Genomic DNA, 17,604 nt, shown 5'->3' with positions numbered 1-17,604 from the left:
GTGGCTATTCTACCCAGTATTATTGATGGGACTAAAGTAAAAGATTTTAAAGGAAATGAAAGCTTAATGAACTAAGAGCTGAAAATGCATGAGGCTGAAACTGATTTTTTTCTGATAAGACTAAGTTGTCTTAAAGAAATGCTTTTCTTCAAGCTCGCCTGTCCTCCTCTAAAAATAAATAAATATAGTAAACACCCCCCCAACGACCTAGTTACTCTCTCTTTAACCGATGAAGTGCAGAGTTAGTCAAAGCATTATCAAGCTATTAGCACACTTTGTTATGTTTTGACTTGACTTGGTATGAGATTGGAGTGCTCATGGAAAAGGATACTGAAATCTTTGTAGCACTTAAAATTGTTATTGTGTAATTTGATATTAACCTTGGTCAAAAATAGTCAATGTATTACTTTGTCAGAATCAAATCTAAGTTGTGACACTAAATTTGTTCACTGTTAGGACCAGCTGTGATTTAAAAAATTGCAGAATGTCACTTTAGGAAATCTGGCTGACCTGTCTGGACTCTTTGTAGTGGGCCCTATTCATTAAACTGAAATGCTCTACAGGGCAAATATATCAATTTTAAAATGTTAAAATACTTGTTATAAAGAATTTGTCTTGTACCTACAATAGCCAGAAGTGCCAATTTTTTGCTAGTACTTTTGGCATCGAAGAATCTTTATAGTTTTTTGCTATTGAAAATTATGTTTACTTAGAAGAACTATAAATAGTGCTGATGCCTTCAGAACATTATGGTACAAAATCAACAAATATCATGTGCTGTTGCTCAATGAAAAGCTTAATAGCCTAAGGCTTAAGATCCTGTTTTATATAATCTGAGGTGTTTTAGAATAATTTTTTTTACTGGCTCTAAAAAGCATGTTGCATTTGGAAAAAAGCCTGGCCTGGAGGACTGTAGTGTTTTATTTTAAGGTCTTCCACTAACAGTGCCTCGTACCAGGATAGAAACCTGTGCACTTGAGAAGGAACTGGATATGTGTTTTTAGGTTTTCTTTTAGTTATTTAGGTAACTGACTTGTGTAGGGTGTTTTGTTTCTCTTTATTGATAACAATTGTTGTCTTATTTTTAAAGAGCTGCTAGGTAGATGTATCAGTATTTAAACTGGATGTAAACAAGTTTAGTTTGGAATTTATGTGAAAATTTGTAATTGTGACATCTGATATACTTTTTTTTTTAGTTGAAAAAATAGCTTGGGTTTCCCAGCTATTCCCTGCTAAGCAGAGACTGAAAGCTAACAACTTTAGTTGCCCTTAAGATTTAGTTTAACACTACTTTGAGTATACAGATGTCATTCAGCTTGGATCACATAAGAATTTTGTGTTCCTAGCAAAAAATGTTACTTTTCAATATACAGTGCCTTTCACTTGATTCAAAATGATTTTCCATTTCAATCTTTGAATACTGAAATTATTTTGAAAGCTTGAAATAGCTACATTTTAAAACTCTAGACAAATATTAGTAACAGGAAACTTTGTCATATGAAGGAAGAAATTTGGAATGAAAATAAGGCTAAATGTGATAATGGTTTAGGAAAAATACTGAAATCATTTGAGCTTTATAGTAATATTTGAATAAATCATCACTTTCACAGATGTAGTATGTAAACTATGTTCAAAGATGGAGAAAACTATCTTGAGGAAAGGTGTGAATGTCTGTGGATTAAGAGTTTGGCACTGTATTTTATCTTCAATGGTTAAACTTTTTAACTAGTGCACTGAAAACTGTTTGAAAAAGACAGGAATATAAGATTGTACTGTGAAAACTGTCAAAATATATGAATTATTTATCAGAATTAATTATTTTAAAATGTGTTAGTAATGGGCTAGCACGTTGATTCTTTATTCCCCAAGGTTAAAAAAAAAAAAAGGAACTGAGGCTATAAATTTAATCTTGTCAGACTGAAAGTGTTTTTTGACAGTCCCGCATCTTAGTGTGAATATGCAGGGAAAGTACTGTCAGCTTTTTAAATTATGGGAGGAACTCTGGCTCTGAAATTTTGAATGTATCTAATTCCTTAAGGTACACAGAACTGTGCCTTTTGTAAACGTTTATTTAAACAGGTGGTTTGACTAGTTTACCTTATTGAATGGTGTTATGTAGCAGAGCTTAACAGAACTCAGTTATCACTTGTGTGGAAAAGAATTGAATTGTCATGTTACTGTGTAATTGACTTGCTTAAAAATGAACAATAAATTTAATAAAATAAAGTCATTGTCTTGTTTTTTATCTTAGTGTTCTGTTTAAATTTGGATGGAATACTTGAGTAGTTTTGAAGATTCCTGTTAAATACATTAACTTTTGGTAATATAGTTTTAGTTACATTAGTGACAGTTCTTATGTTTTTAATTTGAAGGTTTTTCCCTTACTCTGATTCCATTAATACAGGTGGCAAACTGTTGTTACCTATGAGTTCTCTCAAGGGTTTGATTAATGTTTTAAAGTTAAGGTGAGACTGGTTGACTTTTAAACATACTAAATGATGTTATTATCATGTTATTAGCTTTGACTAGTTTCACCTTATTACAATCAGATTTTCTTAGATTTTTACCAGGTGGACATAAAGGCAGACAGTTAAGTGAGGAATTTTGATGAGGTAAAGTTTGGGATCTTAATGGGATTTGTTGAAAGCAATGATGTTCACATTATCAAATACTTGAATAAATAAAGGACCTCTTTACTATGAAAGAGTAAGGCAAGTTTGTTCTCATTTTTTTTATACCAGGGCCACAGCCATCTCTGGGAGTTAGTTTTGGAACGCCATTCGGCTCAGGTATTGGCACTGGCTTGCAATCAAGTGGCTTAGGTTCTTCAAGCCTTGGAGGTACACTTTAACTTTTCTAATCTTTCATTGAATTATTATACCGCACATCTGAATCTCTTGCAAACCTTTAACTCCACTAAAAGGATGATCTGTTTCAGGGAAAGACCTTACAATTTCGCAGCCTGCACTTTCCAAACTCTTCATGTCTTGCAGAAGGAGTTGCTAAGACTAATAATACTAAGGCTAATAAGCCATTGTAGTAGAAACCTAGGATGAATGGGATGAAGTAACCACACAGAAGTTCTGTTCTTAAAGCTAGGGAAATCCATCAAGTACATCCTTTTGTAACTACAGCTTGACTTAATTTTGCATCTACGAAAGTTGGGCACCTGAGACATTAGATAATGCTGTAGCTAACCCATAGAAGTTTTTCACCTGTCTGTACAACTGTTCACTATAGGGACCCATTTCTGCTTGGATTAAGATAAGACTAAAAGCTAAGAAATTACTACCATTCTGGGATCCTGCTTGCTGAAACACATTTGCTTTAGTTGCTGCTCTGTCCCTCAGTGCTGGGATGGAAAAAATAATCCCTCGAGCTGAAAAAGAAACATTTGAAAGTGAGGGAAAAATACTTACCAACATGTTAATAGTGCTGGTGGGGTATATGTTGCAAGAGGATACATGACTCTGAAAGAGTAGGTGGTAATAAAAAAAGTATAAGATTCATGTAGACCTTTTGATTTAAATGAAATTTCTCAGTTGTAGAACTACAAGTAGAATCTAATCTGCATGTAAATTTCCCATCTGTATAGATCAGGTGTTTCTACAGTGCAAGTCAAAAGACAGTAGTGTCCTCTGAAGCTTTTGTATGAGATCTGCAAAGAAAATTGTTGCTGAGCACAAACATAACGTGCTGTGGTTTTTCTTGTTACATCCTCTCCTCTCTGCAACCTCAGTCCGCATCCCTGTGTTTTGCCTCTTATGAGCCGAACGTGTGAATCGGTGTTGTAATCTGTTTGAAATAATTAAACATCACTTGGTATTGGAAAGATGATGTAACTTGAATGTTACATCAGTTTTACCTTAAATTATCATCTTGAAATTATATTTAAATCTACCAATGTCCTTTCTCATCAGATTTTAAGCTTTTTCAGATGAAAGATAGTCTGTACACAAAACAGGAAAAATAACTGAGAATAGTAGGCTAAGAAGAAAATACTTCTGAATTACCAGGTCATTCCCACAATGTTTTAAATGCCTTAAAAAAAAAAAAAAAAAAAAAAAAACCAAAAAAACAAACTAAAAAAACCCATAACATTCTTCCTTTTCAACCAATGAGGTTGTAGACTAAAGATTGTTTTATATATATGTTTGCCAATCTTGCCAATGTAAACTAAACAACATTTTCTTTTAAATTGATGGATGTCTGCTTCCAGTTTTGTCTTGAAGGCCTAACTTGTGTTCTTTTTTTGCTTAGGAAGGCATTTGCTTGCATTTCATCTATTCTGTATTAATTTGCAAAAATTTCATCTTTTGACAAATCAAGATGACTCTGGTAGAAGTATGTGTAGAAAAATAAATACATGCAAAATATCTTGCAGGTGTGCTCTTGGAAACAAATGAACAGAATGAATACTTAATCTTTTTTTTTTTTATCTTGGGTTTGGGTTTTTTTTTTTGAACAGGACAATTTTTAATGTATACTCTTGAAACATCATTTGAATTGGGGACATTTGCTCTTTTTCCATGATAAATATTCTGTGAATTTTGTCAGTGATAAACAGAGGCTTTTGCATTTAAGTGTATAAGGTATGTAGCATATAGATCCTGTGCTTCATTAGATATTTGCAGACACCTTGCCTGACCATTGGTAATTAATTTCAAACTAGATAGGACAAAAGTGTATCATGTAAATAAACTGTCTTACATTCAAATGATACTTGCCATTATATACCCTTAAAACTTACTTGATTTTAAAATTGTAGAAGATTACAGAACACTGCTTCAGATCATGTGTTCATTCCTTAATAGTTTTAAAATCTAAAAATTATTTCTGTGAAGGAATGGTAAAGGCTTAATTTGCAGTAAAATACAAGCATTTTCCCTGATGCTTGATTGTAATTTCTTACTGAAGGTCATAATTTCCTCAAATACAAATACTGTTGTCTTTTTGAAAACCTCTTAAGACAGCCAGAATCGGAGAATATATTTGTCTTGCTGTTCCTTTTGTCTGGCCAATCTTTCAAACTGCAAATATCAACTTACTTTCCCTTTGAAATGATCTCTTATTAATAACACAATTTGAAATCTTGAAATATTTATACTGTGAAATTGTAAAAGTCAATTACAAAATTAACAGTGAGTTTTATTACAGCTATGTGTTTATGGCTGCCCATATATATGATGATAAATATTGTGAAATTCTGTTTGTTCTGTATTTAACCTATTTTGTGGGGGGGGCAACTCTAAAATAAGCAAAATGTAAACTCAAGAAAATGTTTACCTTGTTTTAAGCACAGCGAGTTTTTCTTTTAGAGTTGTGGATGAAGATTACGGCTTTCTGTAATACAAGTCATATAACTTGGTCTGAATTTTCTTAGTTTCGGCCCATTTGGTTACCATTTTCTTGCTAATTTAACAGCAATTCAATAGCAATTTTGTAAACTCTGATAGTTTGTCACCTGTTTTTATAGCTTTTCCTTTACTCAGTTTGTATTTTGAAGGAAGTATTTTTCTCCAATGCTTTCCTGTTTGCACTGTTTTCTTAACGGAATGCTGTGTTGAGAGCAAAATACTCTTGAGGCAATAATCTTAGGAAAACTTGCTTTCCAAATAATGCTTAGAATTATGTTTGGTTTTAGAATACTCACCCCAAACCTATGTGTCTTTAGTTGCTGTGTCTGTAATTTTTTTGTTGTATGTCTTTACTGTTATTTTACTAGGCTTTGGAAGTAGCTCTGCCTTTGGAAGTAGTGCCACAGGAGCATCATCATTTGGGTTTGGAACTACAAGTAAACCGTCAGGAAGTTTAAGTGCAGGTTGGTTTGTTTCTCTTGAATTCAAGTTTATCTTAAAGCAAAAGCGTTATAATCAAACTGCTGCACTCAGTCTAAGAAAGTTACAGTTGCATGTGTATATAAGCATTAAAGTAACTATTTTCTTGCTAAATGCACATTTTCAGAAAGTTTTTAAGTTCTGTTAAAGGTCTCCTAGGCAGACAGTGTTGAGTGAGCATTAATGCTTTCAGTTTGATGGTGTCTATGTAATTAGGAGTGGAAAGAGGAGATCAGATGCATCAAATTGGATCAGGTGCAGTCTGAGGCACAGAAATGCAGTTACTACTTGAATGCATAGGCTATACGGTTACTGAGCTAGTGAAATTAGTCTATACATTTGTTACAAATATATCAGTAATTTAAGTTCCTGTATTTACAAGTAAAGTTAAAATTACTTTTTAGAAGCCCAGAAGGTTTCCTTAAAACTGTTTATGTGCTTATTCTTTCTATTTGAATAGTAAGTTATAGGTATTGTATCTCTGTATATATCCCTAATTCATCATCTTAACAACTTTGAAAACATTTCTGTGGCAATTGAACTACTCGGTACTCGTTTCACTTTTTTGGTTTAATTTTGGTGGTGAGAAAATTAAAATATGAATGCAATTTCTCCTTAACTTAGATGTCTGAAATCTTAGTCACTTCTATAGCTTGCATCTCTATTTACTTTTTAAATAGGAGTTTGGTTTTGGGGCAAATAGCTTACTATAGTCTGTCTTACAGTCTTTCTTCAATGAGAGATTGAAGGAGTATCATGTCTCCTGGGTCTGGCTTTTGGTAGCATGTTTCTTTTCCAAAAGCAAGATGTTCTTTTAACTGCTATTAATGCAAACACAGCAAGTGACTAGTATTTGTTAGTAAGTGCCCAGTACGTTAGCTTAGACCAGTGTCTTGTTAGTTGCCATGCTTTTTGTTTTGTTTTTTCCTTGGTTAGTGATGGGTTATACTGTCAAATTAGGCCTGTGAAGTATCATAAGCTTTGTATTATAAGGTGGAAATAGCTCACTAAGGTGACTGTGTAACATTCATGAACGTGTAACACCCTAGCAAATTCTTGATAGAACATTTCTGATTTTGCAATACGCAGTGTGTAAGCATCAACATACATTTGCTTAGTTTTTAATATCAGAAACAAGTGGAAAGCATACACTGCTTACATTTTTATCCTGTAGCTTATTTTTCCTGAGCCTGTATTAAATTACCTATTATTAATATTTATATGAATAGTATTGCAGCAGTTTAAGCTGCTAAGTTTAGAAGTACGTCATTTAGTTTTTAGTATATTAAAAAATATGATTAGAAAACTAGTTGTATGGATCAGTTGTCCACCACTAATAAGGTATGAAACTGAAGTAAATAGCAAGTCTGTCTTAGCGATGTTGGTGTGCAGAGACAATTTAGATGTCATGTCGCTGTATTCCTCAAACCAGGCTTTGTCGCGGTGGCAGTGCCCCCATTCTCTTTAACAGTGAGGGAGCTGGACCCAATAAAATGAAGATTGTTTTCAGTTGAGTCTAAGCTACAGAAGGTGGTAACCAGGAATATAAAAGATAAATGTAATTCCTGTCGTTTTGTGCTTATAAAATAAAGTGGACATGAAATCCTGATCTAGACTGGGATTACCCTCCATAAAAATTTGGTAGCCCAGAAGCACATTAACTTTTACTTTTTATATCCAAAATCCTTTGCCATAAAGCTTCTGTATTGCATATGATCTTTAGTTTAATTTTATTGAGGGTGTGTAAATGGGTTTGAATGATGCTTGAGGCTAGTCAGGTTCTATATACTTTTTTAAATTGTAATGTGTCCTGTTTCTTGCATAACATTTACACCATCCCGAAACAATATTCTGGTTTATATTACCATATGATAGTTGTATCTTGTTTCTGAATATTTTTCTTTTGAAAAAACTAGGAAAATTGGGTGAATATGGGTTAGGGGATATACTGTTGTTCCTGCTTGTGTTTAGATGTGAGCAGTTAAGTTATTTTCCCAAACTAATGTCTAGTAAGTGTTCCATAACCCTGTCCTTCTAGGCTGCTTAGGTAATACCCCAAGTCTCCTCCACATGTTTTCCATCACTTTGTTCTTATTTTAGAATGAAAACTATAGATCCCCAGATCACTTCTGTCAAGTGTTTGTAAGTTACGAGTTAGATTTAATTGCTTTAAAATATTTGAAAATGTTTCTAGTGGTGTTACTGCTCTTCTCAATTTCAGTTTATATGTTTGAAGAGAAAATTCTGAGTCCTCTGAAAGTACTTGAGCATCTTCTAATAGTAAATTTGGCTTAGTCCAGGAGCAGTCGTGTCCACTGTGTCAGTAGATGAAAAACAGAGCAACTGCAGTCTTCTCTCAATTCCTTTAGTGCACACAATTGTGAGATGGAACAAGTGTCTCAGACTTCCCTCTGAAACACACACAGACACTGCAGAAAGCTGATTCCAAATCCAGTCCAAATTAATTCCTACTCTTTTTCATTTGATGGCAACTGAAAAAGCTGATGTGAGTGAGATGTTGTAATGAGCACTAAGACTCTCAAAAAAATCAGCATTGAATTTATAGATATAACGTTAAGAGAGTGTACACACATGCTATTTTTGTGAAAACTGAGATGCTAAATATGCTTTGAAGAGCTGAGTTGAGAATTTTGTATTGGAGACTTATTTTTATTGACGAATAACAGCCTCAGTACACAGAGTAAGAGATAATCAGGTGGGATCATGGCTGGACATACTGTTGAAAAATGGACGTGAATATAGTCCATATGTAACTACGAGCAGCTTTTAGATAGAGAGGCTATAGTAAATCAGTCAAAGCTGTGCTGGAAGTCCTTTTTGATCTACAGCACCTGTTGTGGCCTGAGGGATGAGGGCAGAAATAGATTGCCTTTGAGATCTGCTGAACTGCTGTTTATCCCTGTAGTGTTAAAATTTAAAAAAATGCTGTTTCAGGGAGGTGTGTACCTCATGTTTGGCTTACCTGTCTGAAGGGCTGTCTGAGGCAGAAATGCAAATTCCCAATGAATAAAGTGTACTTTGAGGTTCTTCAGGGAGATCCTAAATCTATGCCCTTATAGGGCAGGTTGTCATTTACTTTCTGAAAATAATAGTTTACACATAAGTAATGCTAATCATTGATCACATTGTGGCTGTGTTTCAAAACTTTGTTACTCTTCTGTCTGGAACTAAGCTATTCTGTGACTGATTATCTTTCCTTGCAAAAGGAGTAAGACTGAATGTGTACCTTGCTCAAGGCTTTTTCCTGAAGGTTTTTATTTTTCATTTGAGTATTCTGCTTTAGGGTTTGGTTTACTTTTAAGAAAAGAACTTCACAACATGGCCTTGTTGTGCTGCCATGATGGGACAAAGCCATTTAGATTAATTTCCTTTATGCCTTTCTATACTTTTGTGGCCACCATAAATGGCACCACTAATGTAAGAGCTATTATTTTCCAAGTTATATCTATATTAACAAGTATGTTCTCAGTCTTCTATCACATGGTTCATGCATCTCTTTCTCTAACATTACTCAAATAAAGGTCAGGCTGCCATCCCTGCATCTAGAAGCAGTTAGGTGGAGGTACTTCATGAGCACTTTACCCTTGTCTACTGAACTCCTGACACTATAAATCACATGCGGCTTAATTATGAATGGCATTCATGATGTTTTCTATAGGAGGCAATGCTTAGCTGTAATTTCACATACATGCTTTAAGTAAAAAAGTAACTTAGCAAGAACAGTTTTGGTTATTAAAGATTTTTTTCATTCATGAGACTCCTTGATGAATAACATGTTTATTCTTCTAAAAATATTACTTGGGATCAGAGTTAGCAGGGAAGTGAAGGAATAGTTGCATCTGCTTCACCCCTTATATCCTGGGGTGAGAGAGAAATTAGTCCACAAAATTTAGACAAGACCCAAGTGAACAGCATCATGAGTCACATGCCAGATCTGCACACTCATTACATTGACAATGGGTTCCGCACAGGCAACTGCATGTTGAAGGACTGCAGTTACTGGAATGTAGATGTGGGGGATTTTCTTGACAAGATGATGTAGTGTGTAACCCGGGTCCAGACACTGCAGGAGAAAGAGTTTCACGTTATGTTTTGAAGTAGTTCTTGTTGCAAAGCATCAGTAACAAGAGAGACAACAGAAGACATCAGGCTTGTGGGGGCCACCTTGGGATTCTTATGAGACAACCAGTTGGGTTTTTATTTGTGTGCTTTAAAAATGTTTAGGCCTTGAGTTAAAGGTACTGATGTGACCAAAGGATTGCTTTAATGGTCTACTAGAGAACTAATGAAACTCATGTTAAGTAATCTGTATTGAGAGTATACCCTTTTTTGCTTATGAACCAGTCCCATTTTTTCTTAATATTTTAATTGTTTCCATGTGCAACTTGTATGAAACTATTTGTTAAAATTTTAACTTGTTCGTGTCGTACTTGTTATTTTGTATGATTGGTTACCTTATTCAGTTTTGGAGAGAACAAAAAGTGGAGTTAGGAAGTTCTGCTTCCTATTAACGAATACTTGAGAAATTTCTAGCACTCTCTAATATTAGTTTCAATTATTATCAAAATTGGTTGTGCATAACTGATACAAATGCACAAAAGTAAAATGAGTTGGTATTACTGTTGCTGAAAACTGTAGGCAGATTTTCTTCAACTGACCTTGTTTTATAGCTGAAACAAATGTTCAATTTCTTTACCCTGACAGAAGAGGGCGGAGGAGTTAAAATAGCACAATTCACTCACCTAGTCATTCAGTTTTTCCAAAGCTTTGTTTTCAGCGCTGCTTTTTGGTTTAAGTCATAAAGGGTGTTTTTAAATACCAAGAAGTTGGCAAAGATTTTGAGTCTTTTCTGCCACATTTAAGGTGTGGTCTGTACCATGTACATTACAAAGACAGGCAAAGGTACCCTAGTCAGCGGGGCCGGGAGCTCCAGCTCCAGCTTTGCCACGTAGCTGCTGTGAGTGAAGTGGTCCCTGCGTACTTCTGCCTTCCCTCCCACCCTACGTACGCGTTATGTGTTTACACTGAGAACTTGAGGCGTTAGGGTTCTTCAACTGCACAATTTCAGTGGGGCTTTTGGGTGCTACTGTTATACGGGTGACGGTATAATAGACTTGAGATTTCGGATATAATTGTTTACAATCGCTGAGGTAGACTGTGTTAGTGCTGTAAGGTCCAAGTTGTCATAGCAAGTCCAAGTGTGTTAGCCATGTGGCATACTGCTGCAGATTCGTGAGTATAAAGTATTAGAAACATTGGTAGTAAAGTGGCTGGTGTTCATAACTCCAAGGCAAACAAACTTGCAGTCCTGGTATAACTTATGTTTTAAAATATTTTTCCCTCCCTCATAAGGCTTTGGCAGCTCGACTACATCTGGGTTTAACTTCAGCAATCCCGGCATCACAGCATCAGCTGGCCTGACGTTCGGGGTGTCTAATCCTGCATCTGCAGGCTTTGGGACAGGAGGGCAACTTCTTCAGCTGAAGAAACCTCCCGCTGGAAACAAGCGAGGGAAAAGATAGGCACCCCTTTTAGGGAAGGGGAAGTGAATCAGCTTTGTTCATCTGAAAAGTCTATTTTTCTAGATTGATGCATTAATTAAATTGCATCGCAGGAGATTTATAAAAATTTTGCTACTTTTCCCTAGTCTGAAGTACAAAATGAAATCATATTGAACAGCTATTTTCTTGTGAATAGAAACCTGTTTATGTATTTTTATTTTTGGCCCTAGTTTTAGAAATGTTCTATACTGCATTATTATTAAAGAATCTTGTAAAACCATCTATTTAACCTAATGTTAGTAGCAGAATATTTTTTGTTAATACGCTTTATACCATATGAATATATGCATATTTGTTTTTTTGTACAGATAAAATATATTCTAGTACAAATACTAGAGTTCATATCTTCTGTTCCTGGATATGGCCTTTAAATCTACTTCAGGGTGTTTTTGTGTATATGGATGTAAATATATACAGTACAGTGCACACATCTGTGTGTATGTATGTGTATATATATATGTATAAAATACAGATGTGCAAACCTTGCCCCATAGACAGGTCTCCTTTTCTTTGTGTGTTTTGTTTCTCCATGTTGCCCTGTGGTCCCATATCTTGATGTTCCGAGGAGTTTCAAATAGTGGGCCCCGGGCTATGTCATCATTGCTTTTTGTGTTCTGTGTTTAAGACCAGCTGAAATACAATGTTTACTATTTCATAAAGTTTGGTAAATAGTGGTGGTTAGCTGGATTTTTTTTTTTTAAACCTTTTTCTTGACCCATTTAGCAGCCAACTCTAAAGAAGAATCTGAGATTTTGACACAGACATGTCATAGGTAATGCTCCCAAACCATTGGGTTTTGGTTTTTTTCTCCTGAGCTGAACAGTAGGGTGTTGCAGGTTTTCAGCTGAAAGCTCAGGATGCCACAAAGTCTGTGTGCAAGAGGAGAGTCGTCAGGCGGGATGAGCTTTCCCTGCAACTGGGGGAGATAGGATGTGCTATTCTAATGAAAACCCAAATTAGCTGTTACAAAACGGGGTTGATTCACTAGGTTCTCATCAGCGCTACTAGCATTGACTTAAAAGCAGTTGTGTATCTGCTTTCAATACGAGGTATATAGTACAATAAGTTGCTGCTGAAGAGTGGAGGAGGAGAATTACGTAATTTGAAGGTTAAAGCTATTGCAACAGTAGTTAATGAATCTTACATATTACAACAGCATAGCTTGTTGTGCTGCATTTCCAATTCGGTGTGCACTAGAAATAGCTGGGAAAACATCTTAAGCAGATGAGATAAATGATTGATTGAATCTTAGCAAATAAAGATACAGGTTGAAGTGGGATTCTGGAACTTTGGAGCTGAGTTGCTTTTTATGCAGAAGATGTTTTGTATATAACACGCATCAAATGAATATTCACAATCATTTTCACAAAAGCACCTTTTTTTCTAAAACAGTTACAGTGCATAAGATTTTTTTTTTTTCTATTACCAGGTCATTTGCTTTCTATTGTTAAAGTGTTATTACCATTTTGTATGTTTTGGAAATGTCTGCATTCAGCAGTAATTGCTCCTTGACAACTGTTCAGTTTGTCACTTGATCTGATATAATTAAGGGAAACTGAGCACAGAATTCTTCACTTTTGTACTTGTATGTTATTGCATCCTTGTGAGCAGTCTCTTATGAAGGGATGTAATGTGGTTTTTTTATGTCTCGGAAAAATAAAGCTTACAGTTTATTTTGATTTCAACCTTTTTTTAAACTTTTATTGGGCTGCAGTCAGAACTGTAATGTTTGTATTCCTTTGTTATTGCTTTTTTTAATAGTTAATATGTTAAACCACTGGACTCTCTTGTAATGTATTAATTTGTGAAACTAATTCTAAATGTGTACTGTTTGTCCATATGTGCAACTGACCATTGTGCAAACAATAAAACAATATGCTGTGATCCTTGTAATACAAATTTGCCTGTTTGAAAGATCATTTCCTGTTGTTCTCCTGTGTTACGGGAGAAACAAAAATGTCATCGGCTAAAGGTAGAATTGTTTTTCCTAGAATTTATGTAGTGTAAAGTTGTTCTTGCTGAAGTTCAGGCCTTGATCTCTGGATTGACAGAGGGGGTGGGGAAGGGAGGTACTGTGTTGTGGGCTTGTCTAGAATCTCTTCGCTATATAAACCTGGATCGTGCTGTAATGTAGCACAGCACTGGCTTTGCAAATTCAGAAGCAGTCTGAGCCTCCTGGGTACCTGTGTTCTGTTTCTTTTCACATTGAGGCAAGGGTTATGTCCTTAATTTAGCCTAAGTGGAAAAAGTGATTATGTAATAGAATAATCACATGCTGGAGTACAAACTAAAGTCAAAATGGGATTTGAAATAATTATGTTCCCAGAATATTACTTGGGTGGTTGAATTTAGCTGTGATTTTCAGGGATGGGCATTGTATACGCCATTTCAAATTATGCCCTTCCACCCTCCCCAATTAAAAGAGATGTAGTATAATTGGAGGGCAAACTACAAGTACATTCAATGTGTGGCCTCTACAAGGTATGTTTAGAAGCTGACCTGTGCTTGAGCACCCTGAAATTAAACCAAGTCGGGATTATTTGCTCTGTAAAGAAATAAAAATACGTACCGGAGGAAGTTTGAAGTCACATACAAAGGATGTGATGCTCTTCATTAGTTTGCACCTTGTTGTACAGCTGTGGTTCAAAGTTATTTATATGACCTTTTTCTTTTGCCGGAAGTAACCTTTCCCCCTCCACTATTCTCACTACAATGCAGCACAAGGTGTGATAGTTATGCCTTAAACTGCTTCATGAACCTCTTCCTGGTCCTGCATCTCAAACCTTTACGCTCATGTTTGTCTCTGTTCCTGAGAAGTTGGCTGGCTGGATACTACCACGCTTACTGCTTTCTTGCAGAAGGGGAGGGAGGAGGTTGAAATAAGGTGTAGCGGGATGGAATTTGTGCATCTTCCTCACCACGGGCCTCTGAAATCCAAATCTATCTGTATGCCCTCCATCTACATATTCCTAACAACTGCATTTTGAACCTCAGTTGCTTTTATAGCATCGTTTTTTAAATGAAAATAAAGTTCAGGAATACTGGTTTAATCACTTTTTTTTTTCTCCTTGACATTGGTGGTAATTCTTTGTTTTTTTCCCAGTCCTCTACTCATGTTAATAGTAGAAATAAACCAGAGTCAGTCATGTCAGCTCTTACCTGTTACTAGTTCTAATACCTGGAATGTCTCATGAGAAGATATGAAAGAAGCACCTTGTAGGTTCTTGGTGAGAAATTAAGAATAACTGTATAGAAAAATCTGTGCAGTAGAGCATGAATGTCTTATGCTCTATAAAAGTTTGATTCCCTAAAACTCTTATTCAGGTTTATAAGAACAGAGAGTTGGCTATGCACAAAAACTTCCAGCAAGTTTTGGACTAATCGCAGCGATTGTGCTGTCAGGCTGTTTCCCTCTTGCCTCTCATGAAGTACCCTTCCACCCTGTGGCTATTGTCTCCAGATGCTGATGGACAGTCAAAGTATCGCAGTAGTAGACTTTTAAAACTTCTCATGAACATCAGGAGTTGGGTTTGGGGAGGGGAGTGACAGCGAGTGGGTGCCTGCAGCTGCTCTGGGAGCAGTTACCCACTGCCATAGCGCCTGTGGAGCTTCAACCCAGCTATAAACACATTCTCCCACCCAACCGCACAGGTAGGTCGCTTAAAAGGAGGATGGAGGTGGTGAGGGGGAGGAGAAGCATGGGGAGAGGTGAGGGGATGTAGAGCACAAGGCTTCCTACTGTGAAGGGGACAGCTAGCTTCAATTCTGTTTGGGTTCTTATCTTCTGAACTCCATATTGAATGTTTACATGCTTGTGTTTTTGTAGTCCCAAATCAACTGAATTTGTAATATGAATTTTTGGTATTGGTTGAATGTTGTGTTTAGTAGGTAGAAATAGATGATCATAGCAGTTTTAATTTTCTAGGTGGGTGACGTTTCTTACTCATGGGGAGGGAAATTATAAATTAACTCCATAACCAAAGGAATAAAAAAATATAAAATTAAGGGATTCCCATCAGGATTCCAATAGCTCTCTTGGGGAATGCTGCTTTCACCAGGTGGCAGGAGGCTGCCAGTTACATACTACCACTACAAAGCCCTCGCAGGCATAGTCCTCCTACAGTATCACCTTTTGTGTCCAGGTCATTCACGTTTTCTTACACTTCTTTTTGAGGGAGTAGGATTTTGCTAATCTTCACCAATATTTGAGCAATCTTTCTGGCCCATTCGACTCATGTTGTTATGAGGTTTATTACTTAATGCTTTTTTTTACTAAGCCTCAGGAATTTAATCTTTATAGCCCATCGCTGCAGCTGAAGCACCACAGTGAGGAGGTGAGTATACTGTCTGTTAACTTTAGCTTTAATAATTTTTCCAAAGAACGGTTCGCTTTTTGTTTTCTCAACTTTAAAAAGTAAGGCAGTTCTAGCTTACTATGAACAGTTTATGATTAAGTTTAGAAACTTCTGCAAACTTCTAGAAAATCTTCTGGGTTGATTTTATTTGTGTTTGGGTATAGATCTACCCCTACCAGGATATCGGGTCAATTCTGCTGAACACTTGCATGGAAAACTTGGAATACGTACTCCTCTCCTAAACGGGATAATAGCCAAGGAAGTGAAAGGTATTTTACTTGTTGTTCAATTAATGTCTTGCAAACTGATGGATTTCCCTCTTTTTTTTTTCCTCTTCAATGCAGGTGTCACTCTACGGCGTGTGCTTGGGCAGCAGCAGGACAGCAGCTCTCTAGCACAGGATGTTCTAGACGTAATTGTTTCCAAAATCCGATTCTGATTATAGGCTGGTATATATCTGCCTGGCAAGAAACTCCTCGCTGGCTCTGTGTATTTGATGTGGCACATTGTGGTAACAGGACATGCTTCAGAGGTGATGATCCCAGTCAGGAAAGCAAGCTAGGATGGCGGGGGTTTGATCAGATGCTGCGGTGTAGTAAAAAGGGAAAGAAACACAGATTGAAAAATACTCAAAATCAAGTATTCAAATTCAAACTATTTATTATATGAAACTTGAAATTCTGAAATATACCATGTACTCTTAGGGTAAGTTCTCATGGGGGAAAAAAATTGTGACAGGCAGCTAGTATAGACTTTCAGTTGGGTGAAACCTTAGGGAAAAAAATATGCACCAACTCTATACAGTTGGGTAGCTAAAGTGCGTCTATTAAGTCCATGGTTAGGTACCTAAGTAGAAGCTACTTTAAACTGAAAAAACACCCAAACCATCTAATCCTGTTAACGGTGTTAGCATTTCTTGGCTGTTTGGACCACTTTTATTTCCTTATCAACATACACATCAAGGAATTGAACCTTTGGGCATAAACGCTTTTGCTGTTGTTCTATCCAGGGATATGGTAAGGTACATGAGGTAAAGGAGTCTGTACTGGAAAAAGCCCACCTTTCAAAAAAAGGCCAGGAATGGGTGGGCCAAAATGCTAAATGGATGCAACGGCAATGAGCGCTTAAGCCAGCAGCATTCTAGTTCTTAGTAGCGTGGGGGCACCTCTCCATCTCTGCTGGAGACGGGTGGAGGAGTGACGGTGAGCATACCTGCATCTTACCAGCCTTGGTTCTTTCCTGCAGCTGCGCTTGGCACAGCTCTCCAGTGCGGTGCCTCTGTTATCCTTAACAGCGATGCCAAAGGCAGCTACGGTGCTTCTGATTTAGCATCAGGTCAGGCAAAGTGAACCAACAGAAGTGACGGCAAAAGGAAGGTGCTGGCCTTAATGCCGTGGAAATGAGCCTTAGCAATGCAAATTATATCAGTTTCAAATAGGGACAGTCTTTTTTTTCCCTTTTACCTTTTCTTTTGCCTGCTGAATAAGGAAATTGGTGGCTGGCTGAAGGAGCTCACTGCAGCTAACATCACCATTGCTTACCCCCTGGTAGCAGTGTAATGCTTAAACTATAAGAATAGCTTTTAAAGAGTAGGCAAGTGTTTGCCTGCCTCCGGCAGCCAAGCCAGAAGCAAGCCTTACCCCTGGTGAGGGCAAGACCTGCTCTGGCCATTAGCTACGCTTATGCAGTACAGACCACAGGGGCAAAGCTCCTACTCGGTCCCGCAGTAGCAAAGTGAAGTTGATGCCAAGCTCTGCTCCGAGAGTGAAGAGGGAAGGCTTTTAACATTGTTTATGTTGGCTTTGGGCATGGCAATGCTCTGTCAGTGCC

General features: G+C 36.7%; 1 protein-coding gene across 1 annotated transcript in view; it reads left to right on the top strand.

The window, feature by feature from the left end:
* NUPL1 (nucleoporin like 1) overlaps positions 1-11,909 on the top strand; it is a gene marked incomplete at its 5' end in the record, with an annotated part of 33,378 nt that extends 21,469 nt beyond the window's left edge. Inside the window, 3 exons of the mRNA XM_009890639.1 lie at positions 2,742-2,840; positions 5,726-5,821; positions 11,211-11,909. Coding sequence (XP_009888941.1) covers positions 2,742-2,840; positions 5,726-5,821; positions 11,211-11,380 — 365 coding nt within the window. The remainder of the gene's footprint in view (positions 1-2,741; positions 2,841-5,725; positions 5,822-11,210) is intronic.
* Between the last annotated feature and the right edge of the window lie 5,695 nt (positions 11,910-17,604).

Source organism: Charadrius vociferus, unplaced genomic scaffold (genome assembly GCF_000708025.1).
Source record: "Charadrius vociferus isolate BGI_N301 unplaced genomic scaffold, ASM70802v2 scaffold278, whole genome shotgun sequence".
NCBI classification, from domain to species: domain Eukaryota; kingdom Metazoa; phylum Chordata; class Aves; order Charadriiformes; family Charadriidae; genus Charadrius; species Charadrius vociferus.
This window is presented reverse-complemented; position numbering and strand designations above follow the sequence as displayed.